The sequence below is a fragment of the Alosa pseudoharengus genome, unplaced genomic scaffold (assembly GCF_046254945.1).
Source record: "Alosa pseudoharengus isolate Yale_2024_CS ecotype anadromous, Long Island Sound unplaced genomic scaffold, YU_APseudo_1.1 YU_APseudo_1.1_scf_14, whole genome shotgun sequence".
NCBI lineage: Eukaryota > Metazoa > Chordata > Actinopteri > Clupeiformes > Clupeidae > Alosa > Alosa pseudoharengus.
This window is the reverse complement of record NW_027468609.1, coordinates 3,965,394-3,979,134: the sequence shown is the minus strand read 5'-3', so window position 1 is coordinate 3,979,134 and position 13,741 is coordinate 3,965,394. Positions and strand designations below refer to the sequence as shown.

General features: G+C 45.8%; 2 protein-coding genes across 2 annotated transcripts in view; one reads left to right on the top strand and one right to left on the bottom strand.

The window, feature by feature from the left end:
• Nucleotides 1–6,012: 6,012 nt before the first annotated feature.
• On the bottom strand, nucleotides 6,013–9,066 carry pcna (proliferating cell nuclear antigen). The gene is made up of 6 exons (XM_076283491.1): nucleotides 8,611–9,066; nucleotides 7,927–8,024; nucleotides 7,719–7,786; nucleotides 7,373–7,567; nucleotides 6,987–7,110; nucleotides 6,013–6,536 (listed from the first exon to the last, which is right to left on the bottom strand). Exons 1-6 carry the CDS (start codon nucleotides 8,829–8,831, stop codon nucleotides 6,460–6,462), a joined length of 783 nt encoding a protein of 260 aa, XP_076139606.1. The 5' UTR covers nucleotides 8,832–9,066; the 3' UTR covers nucleotides 6,013–6,459.
• Nucleotides 9,067–12,895: 3,829 nt separating this feature from the next.
• Nucleotides 12,896–13,741, top strand: part of trim69 (tripartite motif containing 69) — a 9,189-nt gene continuing 8,343 nt past the window's right edge. The window contains exon 1 of the mRNA XM_076283490.1: nucleotides 12,896–13,741. This exon is cut by the window's right edge and continues 22 nt beyond it. Within this exon, the coding sequence (XP_076139605.1) occupies nucleotides 13,212–13,741 (530 nt within the window). The 5' untranslated portion in view covers nucleotides 12,896–13,211.

Genomic DNA, 13,741 nt, shown 5'->3' with positions numbered 1-13,741 from the left:
GCACTGCAGGAGGGTAGAACAGTAGAACAGTATTGCAAGAGGGTAGAACAGTGCTGCAGGAGGGTAGAACAGCATTGCAGGAGGGTAGAACAGTAGAACAGCAGGAGAAATCTCACTTCAAACCTCTAACTTCTAATTCTACCTTCTCTAGGGGTCTATAGATCTTCTAAAGCAGCAGCAGCTTCAATTTACATTCTGTATTAGCGCTTAAGCTTAGCCTAGAAATCTAGACGCGCCCCTAGCGGCAGCAAATTACATGTAGATGTGGGTCTGGCTCGCCAGGCTAGCTTAAGCTAAAGTCTTAGTACTCATTCATTTTTCCCAACTTAAGAAAATCATTTGATGTAGCCTACCGTACCATCCAGAATTATTGGCACCAATGGTAAAGTTCACTAAAACAGGTATAAAAAAATATTTGGATGTTTCATTGTAATCTCACAATGAAAACAATGAGGAAAACCCCAACCACAAAGGGAAGTAAACTTAGAAAAAGGAATATCTCAATAAATAAATATTTTGAAAAAAAAAAACCACTTCGCCCACAATTATTAGCACCCCTAGAAAATCTTATACGCAAAATGCAACAGAAGCATTTTCCTATTTATATTCCATTTCTTTAAGAGTGCCTGTCAACTTTCAGAAGTAGTGCATGTCTTTTTTGTCCACTAAGGCAGTGTTTCCCAAAGTCTGGGTCGCAGGAGATTTTATTTGGGTCGCCAGCACAATTTATGTTGTGTTATAGGCCTAACTGATACCATTTGTCATTTGATACCAGGAAAGCTAACAGTTTTCTATTAGGATGTAGATTGTTAACTACCACAGTCACGGTTTTGTCATAAAAGCTCATGAAACTGGCGCATGAAACTGGGGGACTAACGCATCGCAGTGGGGGTGCCAGCATGGATATCTACCTCTTAAAATGAAACCGTTCTATGGGGCGCCTGCCATGTACCTAGGGTCATGAATCCGCCTATTTGCACGAACATTAATAGATACCAGTTCCTCAACTTTACCGATTAAAATCTAGTGACCGTGCTGTCAACTAAAGAGACATCCATAGACCGGACATAAGGCCATTCAATTTGCATACAGTTTCGATTGCAGATGCAATCTTTAAAGTTAATAGCAACCTCCTCACATTCTTATTTCTGATTTAAAATGCACAACAGTGCATTATATTAGTCTACAATTTAAATGGGCATTTTAAACACTATTCCTCTCGTTTTCTACCTCGCTAACTCCAAAGTAAAGGCGCATTCTTCCGGCTATTGCGCAAACGCCTCTTGTTCTGATATGACTATAGGCCTACAATATAATATAATACAACAATACAATATAACGAGTTATTTGCTGTTTACATTGGAATTGACATCCACAGTGTTATGGACCCATTTGTCTGCAACGCAACGTAGCCTACAACATTTTTTTTTAGAAATACAGGAACAGCTATGCTGTACTATGCTGACGAATGAGGACTGCGCAACATGCGAGAATTTCCCCTACTCTCAGATGCGCATTAAAACGTATCTTTTCAGTAGTCATTTACAACTTTTCACGCTGATGGTGCTCAAAATGCAACACAACCGTGTTCAAAGCAGGGATCCTATAGCAATGTATGGTTGGGGGAGGCATAGAAAAGTAGGAGAACCTGTGGCCTAAAACAATATTGGTAGTTGCAGGGTAATGGGTCGCGATGGTCTGTCATTTTTAAAAAGTGGGTCGCCAGAAAAAAAGTTTGGGAAACACTGCACTAAGGTGTGAAAATAAAGTGACACAGAGGGGCTACATCCCCTAGTCCAGTGGTTCCCAACCTGGGGTCTGCAGACCCCACTTGGGGGCGCCAGAGATTGCAGGGGGTCCGCACAATGTTGCCTGGGCTGAGGATGTAAGGTTACCAAAATTATATTTGCGCACATTAAATGTATAAAATCCCAATAACACACCCAATTGGATAATCAAAATTCTGTATAATACAAATTAAAACATATTTTTGTTCCACATTTAAATACATGGAGCTATTTATTACCTCTGACGTCTGAACTCATAAGTTTGTAATTAATCACTTTATTTGGGGGCAGCTGTGGCCTACTGGTTAGCACTTCGGACTTGTAACCGGAGGGTTGCCAGTTTGAACCCGACCAGTAGGCACGGCTGAAGTGCCCTTGAAGTGCACCTAACCCCTCACTGCTCCCCGAGCGCCGCTGTTGTTGCAGGCAGCTCACTGCGCCGGGATTAGTGTGTGCTTCACCTCACTGTGTGCTGAGTGTGTTTCACCAAAGTCCTTTAGGCAAGTCCCTCCACTCGGCGGCCATATACCAACGTTTTATGGGCACTCATCGGGCACAGTCTTTGGGTCGAACTGCGCGTGCGTAAGGATTCACGACACCAATCTTGTAGTGATGGGACAACCGACTCTTACACGCAAGTCGGTTCAACCGGACGGTCGTTGGTTGGCCTACCGAGTTAATAGATTCGGTCACCGGTTCGCGCGACAGGGGGGGGGGGGGGGGGGGGTTATATCGCGCGTTACTTCCCCCGCCATATCGCTCCAAGACATGTAGCCTCAAGCTGCAAATGTCATGCTCTCCATGTTGCTGAAATTAGCTGACATACACACTCATATTGACCTACACTAGACTCAAGCACTGCCCATGGCCTACATTCGGTCTTGTTCAGTAGTCAGCTGTGCGCGCGGTCTCCTCGTAAGCCTACCAATAGCCTATTCACTTCTAACATTTAACTTAACTACCAAGATAACATAGCCTATGTCATATAATATTTCCCCCCTTTGTAATTTAGGATATGAATTTCAATGAACAATTCCAAGATGCACGAAACATAAAGGCTTTCAACTTACCAAGAACCTAGACACCCGTTTGATTACTCATGCATTAGCACGGTTACGGTCTCTAACCTGTTGTACAGTCCTCGTGACAGCCTACCAACAAACATCTCATTTAACAACTACCAAGATAACATGACGTGTATTTGTATTTTATATCCATCGGTAATGTAGCCTATGAACCTCTATGTAGGCTACATAATCACCTAAGATGCACGAGAAATAAATAGGTTTCTGCGATCGGTTGATAACTCAAACTTGCGATAACACCCGTTTGATTAGACTCTACGATGCACTAAAACAAGGCATGGTTAATAACTTGCCACGAACCTAGACAACCGTTTTGATTACATAGACTCATAGCCTATACCTCGGTTACGGTCTCGTTTAGTAGGCGAAGTAGCCTGATGCGCGGTCTCTTCGTGACAAACGAAGCCAGCAACATTTTACTTTATAACTAGGCTACCCAGTAGCCTATTTGAAGCTTATGTGATGTAGGCTACTTCCCCCTCATTAATGTGTAAATTGAACACAATCATCTACGATACTAAGGCTTGGTTAATAACTAACTTGTCGAGAACCTAGACCGTTTGATAACATTAGACTCACCCTCGACTACGGTCTTGCTCAGCCTGGCACGGTCTTCGTGAGGCTAAGCAACATTCACTTCTCTAACATTTAACTTTATAACTTTAAGATAATATGACGTGTAGGCTAATATGAGATGTAGGCCTACTTCCCCATCGATAATGTGTGAATTGCCATGAATAAATAATCTAGGCTACGATGCACTAAGGCTGGTATGAATCAAACTAGCCGAGAACCAGATAAAGGGTACAGGTTGTTGCACGGTTACATTCGGTCTCATTCTGTCTCCTCGTGACAGCCTGCAGCCTACAGTCATTCACTTCTAAGCATTTATTTAACATGACTAGGCTACTAAGATAACATTAGGCCTATGTGTATTTGTATGTGATATAATACTTTCCCATCGATAAAATGTCCATGAACATAAGCATCTAGTTTGCACTAGAAAGGCTTATGTGATCGGTTGATTACAACTTGCCGAGAACTGTTTGACTCGTGTGGCAGCCACGGTTACGAGGCCCGGAGAACCTAGCGAACTGTTTGACTCGTGTGGCAGCCACGGTTACGAGGCCCGGAGAACCTAGCGAACTGTTTGACTCCTTTGACAGCCACGGTTATGAGGCCCAGAGCCATACAGGCTCATCATAGTTTGACTGATTATACTACCACTCCAGTAGAGGCGCTAATACGCGATACGATGAAAGAGTAGCGACGAGAACACTCGAGCACAGCCAATCAAGCCAGTGTTGCTCTGTATGTGAAAATGGATGTTAGGAACACTGAGTCGGTTTTTGACGTTTGGCACTCGATTCTCCCGGCTCAGTGACACGAACCGGGTTATTTAACCGACACTTCGGTCAGTTCGTCAACACTACAATCTTGCTCCAGCGGCGAGATCACAACACATGATTGGCACGATGTCTTCACAACACACCATATGATTGGCTCAATGTATTCACATCACACCACATGATTGGCTCAACGTATTCACATGTCGACGTTTTGCCGAGGAAGGGGTGGGATATGTGTAGACAACGGCCATATTGGCGTGACAAACTAGCCCCATGCTTTTCTATGCTGTTTCTCCACATTAGAAAGTCTCTGGTTTCACTAATTCACAGATTGGGATAAATGCAGAGACCAAATTTCCCTCACGGGATCAAAAGAGTATATATACTTATTATTTTTGTGTGAGTTCGGGTAGGGGGCCCTGGCTTGTCTTGGACACAGGCGAAAGGGCCTTCAAGGAAAAAAGGTTGGGAAACTGCCCTAGTCATTTTTAACATGGAAAAGACAAGAGAATATGCTGAATCTAAATAAAAGGAAAGTGTGCTGACATTTGTGAGGGAATGGCTAGAAACACAGTAGGCTATTATAAGAGATTTTCCTTTTTCTCAGAATAAATTTAAACTTCCCTTCAAGGTTGGATTTTTCCTTATTGTTTTCATTGAGATTACAGTACAATAAATCACCAAACGATAATTTTCCATACCTGTTTTTAGTCAACTTTAGCAGAGGTGCCAACAATTAGCTATGAAGGGTTCTGTATACAGCAGGCGAAACATATTTCCACCTCATTTTGCTAGTCCCTGATAACTAAACTGTTAAGCATTCGTGTATTACAAATACACATTAATATAAGATGTTTATTAAAGTTATGGCTATGGTGCAACATTTAACATCCAGGCTAACCATGCACTTCCAGATAAATGTACACAATATCTAGGCCACCAAAAAAAAAATTCTGACATTAGAGACTTTTTAGCTCCCTCCACAGTCTATGCAGTGCTACTGCAAGGTGTTTTTTGTGCATGGGAGGATACCAGAGAATGTCTAATAAGGGGCGGATACTTTGAACTTTGCCTAAACCAGCAGTTTTCAAACGGTGTGGAGGGCGCCAAAGAGCTGGAAAGGCACAGCATGGCATCTGTACTGCTAACCTGAGGAGGTGCAGCATGGCATCTGTACTGCTAACCTGAGGAGGTGCAGCATGGCATCTGTACTAACCTGAGGTGTAGTATGGCATCTGTACTGCTAACCTGAGGAGGTGCAGCATGGCATCTGTACTAACCTGAGGTGTAGTATGGCATATGTACTGCTAACCTGAGGAGGTGCAGCATGGCATCTGTACTAACCTGAGGTGTAGTATGGCATATGTACTGCTAACCTGAGGAGGTGCAGCATGGCATCTGTACTAACCTGAGGTGTAGTATGGCATCTGTACTGCTAACCTGAGATGTGTAGTATGGCATCTGTACTGCTAAACTGCGTGTTTTCTTTGCGTGTTAAGTCGCGCTTTTTAGTGACTTCAGTATAATCTGCTGTCCTTGTGCACCCTAAGGGCTCACATTCCCCCAATCTGAAAAGCCCTGGCCTCAACACATATACACAAAAAAACGGACACTTGCCAATCAGAGCACCAGCTCAGTGACATCAGACAAGCCGGCAGCTTATTTATCTGTCTAAGTGCATCACATACTCCGTACTATATTGGTGGACACGGTCATCGTTTTGTTGAATTTCAAAAGGATTTTCATACTTACTACTCTAAACAAATATAGAATACAGATGTCTCAATGAAGTAGAATACAAAATGTTTATTAGAGGATAACCAACAGGGCCCAATCAGTATTTACAGAGTGAAGTATCTACACAGGGGAATGGACGCAGAACAACAGAGTGAGACCCTAACCAGGACGAGAGGAGAGAGGGGGGTTGAAACCGGACTGACTACAAAATCAATCTCTTACTGGTCATCCCTTGGGTTAAAATGAGACACGTCACATTGGTATTCAGACCCAAAGATATCGCATACACACACGGTAAAACAACTCATAATCTTCACCTTTCATGTGAAAATAGATGGTCCTGTCAAAAGTGCCAAGATCAGCATATTACCATTAGATCTTTTTTTTTAAACATTGTTTGGCTTGAATTCATTTCCCCAAGGTAACTATGTAAGCAATGCATTGTGGATTCAGAACGTGACGAAATTGAATTGGCCGTTTTTGGCCTTCCTTCCAGGACAATTAGGACGACTCCTCGTCGATCTTGGGGGCCAGGTAGTATTTGATGTGGCCCATGTCTGCTATCTTGTACTCCACCACTGAAAGACAGATGTGTACAATCTTTAGTTTAGAACAATTGGGAAGTACATTTCTGAAGCATTACATTCCATCTTCAATGATGTGGATTTATAAAATTTCACTTCATAAGACATCGTGCATGTTCTGACAGTCCACATGTAAGATCTGTTATTCAAAATAATTTCCACAGCTGCATATGGAACTTTAGGATGATCTGCTGATATGGAACTACAGGATGATCTGCTGACTTAATGAAGCAATGGGGGCCAAGGTGAAGCATACAGCCATTTCTAGAATTGAATGGCGTTTAGTTTAACAGTGATTTATAAGGGAGTTGTGTGACAATGGATTATGATATTGCAAATATCCTATGGCACAATTTTTTTATAGGATATAAGCCCTGAACTGATGCAATGGTCTTTACCTAATGTCATGTCTAGAGCGTTGGGAGTTTCTGCACAGGAACTTACCCAGGGGGATGTCGGCAGACATGCTGAGGGTGACTGTCTTGGACAGGGGGGTGGCCTTGGTGAAGAAGTTCAGGTAGTTCAGGGCGAAGATTAGCTGGACAGGCTCGTTCATCTCAATGGTCACCTGTAACGCACAACACGCACAAAGATTAGCATTGAACCACTCCAACATTAGAAGACCCTAAGATACTTCTATGTTGTTCAGGAACATGGCGCAAGGCCACCAGTCATGCATCATCAACTTGCAGTAAACTGAAAGGGACAACCGAAGTTCAGTGCACTGCTCAGGGGCACAGAGGTGTTTCACTTAGAGGGCCAGTTCTCTGACCATTAGAGCACCTTTGTGTTAAGGTGACCCGTGTTTCCCAGTTCTCTACTTCACTCACCGACTCCTCCTCCTTGTCCACACTGCTGGTCTGGGACAGCTTGACGTTGCCCGTGCCAAGCTCGCCACTGGCTGAGAACTTGACGCCATCCTTGGCACAGGAGATCATGACTGCGTCGCCGATCTGTGAGAGGTCGCGGCAGATTCGGGCAAACTCGCCAGAGGGCATCTTTACAACACAGCTGTACTCCTGCTCCTGAAAAACAGCATTAGAGGGGGGAAAAATTAAGTTCCACAAATAATTTCTGGGATTGGAGGCCTTTGATTGTTTATATCAGAGTTTACAGTCAATGCTTACAAGAAACAAACTACATCATGATTACAAAAGCAAAAAACAGAACACTTACAGGGATACCAAGCTGCTCCACATCCAAGTCCATCAGTTTCATCTCATAGTCTGACACTTTCTCCTGATCTGTGAAAAGTAACATTTGCGTTACATTCTACAGGATCAATAGCCAAACAGTGTAAAATAAATATTGCTTTTGAAATTAATATAATGAAAATATTTAAACCATAAAACTACTTTATTTTGTTATAATTTACTAAACTCACTGAGCGTCTCAAAGACCAGGGCAAGGGCGTCGGCATTGTCCTCGGCGCGAAGTGTGATAATGTCCTCATTTCCCGCACACTTAAGGATTTTGGACATACTGCATGAAAATAAGCTCTGGTCATTTTTAGCTATGCACAACACAATGTGTAGAGTGGTTACCAACAGTTGTCGGTTTTGAAATTAAATACATGCATATTCCGAGTGCAAAAAGTTTATTCAAATGTCTACAGAACCATATTGTTCTTCTTGTGTCAACTGAGTTTCTGAGTTTCCCGCCAAGCGCAGGCTACGCGCCGAAATGACGTCAGGATTACGCAAATATAACAGTTCAGCTGCTTTACAAGAAAAAGGGCTCAATTTGATAAATACTCCTAATCAGCCTTGACACAATGGTCGTGTAATACAAGTTTGTTTCTTCATTGTGGCCAGTTTACGAAGCAATGGCAAATTGTTTCATGTCTGGCAGTTCTGATGGCGCCAAACTTAGAGGCTAGGAACAAGTGCAGCTGATACACAGTAGCTGCTATGCTAACTTCAAGTTACCTAGCTAATCGTCCTAGCACAATTTCACTGGTACATGCGTGGGCATGCCCATCCGCAGTCACAAGTACATTACAAGACAATACTTTCAGTGAATTAAATATACGTTTGTGCAATATTAGATGGTTAATAAATAATGTTACCTGCTCAAATTAACTCCCATTGCAAGATTGCGGTCACAGCGGTACGAGTCGAACCCATCACTTCGGAGAGTCAGTTGCACAAGGGAGACGTGCGAAGAGTCCATACTCTGTAGTGAAATGCCAGACGAGCTGACATCCCAACAGGCTTCTGTGATCAGGTCCTTCAGAGCCTCCAAAACCTTCTTCAGGATTGAGCCTTGAACAAGTCGTGCCTCAAACATTTTGTGTGGTGGTTTTGTCTTCTACAAACAAACGGCTGAGGTTCTTGAAAAAGCTAACTTTCTTGGTAGACTTATATATGATCAAAGCCAGATGGCTGTGCGCAATGTATAACAATGGTTCTTGCTAAAAGTTGACTAACTCTACAATCGAACAAAAACAACGTTAAGCAGACGTCCAGCCGAGTTGCTCCAAAGCCGTGTTACCCCTTGCTCCGGTGAATTCTAAGTGTATTTGGCGCGTTTACCTCTTCTTTTTTACAGACTCCCGGGTTGATTTCTTCACGTAACTTCCGCTTCAAACTGGGCTCCTCCTATCAGGAATCTGCACTTATGCAAGAAGCCATTTTGGCTCACGGGGAAAGGAAATGAATAATGACAAAGTAGAGCCGCCGGGTGTCACTGCAATCTCAAGATGCAACCCATACACACACAGGGGACTGAACCTATCTTGTACTGTCTATGGACTGAACAGAGTTCGATTTGTTTTTTATTTCGCTATGGTAGCAGGAGAGCTATCGAAACAACATATGTAGCAGCCAAAGAGAACCGTGAGAAAAGTAGCCTTGGTAAAATAGTCTATTTAGGAAAGAGAAAGTTTTATTTTATTATAACAGAAACTCTGGGGGTCAATAGAAATTGTTAAGAGTTCTTATACAACCTTGATATCAATCTGTTAGCCTTTATTAGTCGATATTTTCATGCACTTCTTTCACAGTAGCCTAGGCCTAATTTTTTTTAGGTTGAACAGTTCTGATAGATCTCTCTCTGGGGGTAGTCTAAGGTTGAAACAAACACCCTGTAATATCTTTGTGACGTCATGAATTCACCCGGCCATCACAACACACCTAATATTGTGTTTACAAAGAGGGATCAACCTAGACCACCATCGGGTAGGAGTTTCCTTAATTAATACTGAAGTTCACCTAAATGCTTGAATGGAAACATAGGCTATTTTATTTGTTCATTTATTTAGGCTATTGGTTTATTCCTGATAATTATGTGTAGATTTGAAATTAAATGATCAGTTGATTAGGCCTAGGCTACTATAGGCCTATTACATTATTATTAATTATAGGCTAGTCAACATAGTAGGCCTAATAGCATAAATGAAACTAGAAACAGCTCCATTTAATTTCATTGCTTGCCATATCTACCATTTATAAATTTGTTACATGCTCTTGACATGGATGGAAGTGAATTTCAACTTGAATTTATCACTAGATATTCTGAAAGCTTGGTTGCCTAGATTAGCCTACTACTTTTATAAAGACCACACTGCACGCAGCCTTTGAGTCCTTGACTCTTGAATTTCCCCTTAGGGATCAATAAAGTATCTATCTATCTATCTATCTATCTATCTATCTATCTATCTATCTATCTATCTATCTATCTGTTGTTTTCCCTCATCATGTAACACCTTTTTCTTTCCGTGTTTGTTTGTTGCTCAGACCCAGTGGCTAGCAGCCCCCGCTCCCTTCTTCCTGTCCCATCATCCTCCATCCTCCGCCATGGACGAGCTGCTGTGGGGGCGCTGTGTGACGCAGCTGATGGACGAGGGTCAGTGCGCCGACTGCGCCGTGGTGAGGCTGCGGAGCGGCGCAGTGCTGGCCGCAGCCGAGGGCGGTGCCTTCGGGCACCTGAGCCGCCGCGAGCTGCGCCACCTGCTGGCGGCGGACCGGCGGCGCCTGCGCACGCGAGGCCTGAGTCTGGGCGGCGTGCCGCTGCTGCTGCTCAGGGACGAGCTGCTGGGGAGCGAGGACGATAACGGAGACAACGGAGACAACGGCCACGGCGGGGCTGGCCTCCGCAGCGTCCCAGCCAGGGCGTGACCGTGTGCCGCACCCACAGCCACCTCCTGCTGCTCATGGGGCGCTGTGGAGTGGGCAGTGGCATGCTCAACCACAGGGCCCACCAGATGGCAGCGTGCCTCCGCAACGCTGGCGCTTAGACAGGAGCCGGGCATACATTAACACATCACATCTCCAGACAGAGGGAAAGAGGGAGGGAGAGAGAGAGAATAAGAATGGAGGGCAAGAGTGTGGGAGCACACTGCATAAAAAGAGAGAGGGAGAGGGAGAAAGAAGGTAGGAGTAGCAAGTGAGAGTGTGGGAGAGAGAGAAGGAGAGAGAGAGAGAGAAAGAAGGAGAGAAAGAGAGAGAGAGAAGGAGGTAAGAACATGGAGTGGGAGAGAGAGAGAGTAGTAGGCTGTACAGAGAGAGGGAGAGAGAGAGAGGGAAAGAGAGAGAGACAGAGGCACCACAACGAGACACAACTGGGAGGGAATTCCCAGGACATATAAACAGCAACAAGTTGGTCTAGAGGCCTAAATTACTGGGATTACGGGCTGTGTCTGCTTGAGGGTTAGGGTTAGGATTTACATAGTGAGACCTGCTGGAGAGGCAGGCGGCTCATTCATTCCTCCGAGGATTATAATCCAACTCAAAGGGAAACAATGCTGAGTGCACCGCAAACTCCCACACACCTCGCAACTGAACTGAAGGAAATAAACAACAATATGAGGAGCAGACATGAGAGCTTGTTCATTGTGTTACACCCCCACCCCCCCACTCCTTCCCTAAAGACCACTCACACATTGGACACCGCGTTTTGGGTCACACAAACACATGTTGGTGGACACTTATAGATACATTTTATAAGGTGTTTTTTTTTTTGCACAGAAATGAGTCTACATGGAGTGTATTTTTTGTTTGTTGGTTGAAACAAGCCTCTCTTGCAATGAGACCAGCGTGTAATTGTGTAATTGTGGTCATCAAGCCAGCAGCCCCATACAAGGAGTCAGGATATACGGGATGCAGAGGGAACAATAGTCTGAAGGACGAGAGGCCAAGTTATCCAGGAGGATGTGTGGAGAATGGGCTTTTCCAGGCCCAAGCCTTTGTTCGGCTGATTGCTCTCTCAAGGGAGGTGTCTGCTGTGAACGTGCGACCGTATAGCCGTGCCGTGTTGGGTCACGACGCCTCAAGGCTGTTTGGACGTGCAAGACAAGACGAGCAGTCCTGGTGCAGCCCTCTGGTTTGAGTTTGAAAAGCAAAACTTCAAAAGAGCCTGGGAATTTGCTGAGTCAGAGAAAAAAAATCCCACTCAAGTGTTTTTTTCTCAACTGCCTCGGTAAAGTCTCTGCTTGGTTTCAGTGTTTCTATAGAGTCAGTCTACACAGACGTGTGTGCCCTTAGAGCAGGGAAAGGAGAAGGGTGTGTTTCTGACAATCATCCACTTCTCACCCCTGATCTGCTCAGCACGGGAGGTGAGTAAGCGATGAGAAAAGTAGGGCACATCTGTTTGGGCTCACACACAGGCTCCAGTGTACACACACACAGACACTGTCAGGGTTACACATCAGAGCTTAACACGCATCCAGACTGTGTGTGTGTGTGTATGAGTGTGTATTTGTGTGTGTGTGTGTGAGAGAGAGAGAGAGAGAGAGAGAGAGAGAGAGAGAGAGAGGGGATGTCTGACTGTGGGTGGGTTGGTGGTTGTCTGTGTGTTAGTGTGTGTGTGTGTGTGTGTGTGTGTGTGTGTTAGTGAGTACTGTAGACAGAGTGTGTGTACTTTGGCCTTGCTACAGCGTAGACCCCACAGTGGTGATCACTCTTTTCTTCCTTAAATAAACAATCCAGGGATAGTATCTCTGGGGCCCGCCTTAGTTTCCTGACTCTGGGCCTGACGTCAACAAGGGGGAGTTCAGCCTGCCACCGACCCCCCCCCCCCCACACACCCACACACACACTCCCACTTACACTGGGGCGAAGTTAGAGGCAAGGAACCCCCCCCCCCCCCCCCAAACACTCCCACTTACACTGGGACGAAGTTAGAGGCATGGAAGACCCGCCCTCTCAACCCCCCACGCCCCCCCCCCACCCCCCCTCTCTCTCCCACAATCAACAGGAAGCCTGAGCCAGAGGCAAGCAGAGCAGAGAGGCCAGCCAAATTAGAGGGCTGGAGAAAGAGAGGAGGAAAGAGAGGGAGGGAGGGAGAGAGAGAGAGAGGAGGGGAAACAAGACGGCTAAACTTCACCCAAGTCGGCAGAGGGAGAAGGGGATTGCCGAGCTGCAGCGCGTGAACAGATTTGGAGTTCCACAGAGAGAGCAAAAACACAGAGAGCAGAACCTGAAGTGCTGTGCTTGAGCTGGGCCTCGAGAACCACAACCGTGAGTAAGTACGAGTCTGCAGTTGAGCTGGGCCTCGAGAACCACAACCGTGAGTAAGTACGAGTCTGCAGTTTTGGACAGACAGACAGAGAGAGAGAGCGAGAGAGAGAGCGAGAGAAAGTGGATCAAAGTGACCAAAGGAAATAGCAGCACGAAAACAACTCCAAACAAGTAGAGTAGAGAGGGAGAGGGACGCAGACGCCACGGAGAGATGTCGTCCCAGATGGCCAAATCGTCGGCACAGCGGCTGAGCCGGGACCTGACGTGCTCCATCTGCCTGGAGATCTTCAAGCAGCCCGTGTCCCTGCCGTGCGACCACACCTTCTGCGAGGCCTGCATCTCGGGCTACTGGTCCCGGCCGAGGGGCCACGCTCAGGGCCAAGGCCAGGGCCAGGGAGGAGGATGCACCGGCTCCTGCCCTCAGTGCCGCAAACTCTTCCCCGGCCAGACCTACCGACGCAACCGCATCGTGGCCAACATCGTGGAGAGCTACTGCCAGGGCCTGGAGGAGAGTGGGGCAGCACTGGCCGGGGGCGGTGGAGGGGTCAGCGGGGGTGTTGTGGGTGTTGGGGGCGTTGGGGGCGTCGTGGGCGTTGGTGCGGGCGTGAGCCCCAAACCTGCGCCCCTGTGTGGCAGGCACAGGGAGGAGCTGAAGCTCTACTGCGAGGAGGACCAGGAGCTGGTGTGTCTGGTGTGCGGCCTGTCCCAGGACCACCGGAGCCACACATTGGTGGGCGTGCA

Excerpts from the sequence above, each read along its gene's own strand:
- pcna (XM_076283491.1), bottom strand. The coding sequence starts at position 8,831 with ATGTTTGAGGCACGACTTGTTCAAGGCTCAATCCTGAAGAAGGTTTTG. Across the intron at positions 7,787-7,926 it reads CCTGGTCTTTGAGACGCTCA|ATCAGGAGAAAGTGTCAGAC; the intron begins GTGAGTTTAGTA and ends TACTTTTCACAG. Across the intron at positions 7,568-7,718 it reads TGGAGCAGCTTGGTATCCCT|GAGCAGGAGTACAGCTGTGT; the intron begins GTAAGTGTTCTG and ends GCTGTTTTTCAG.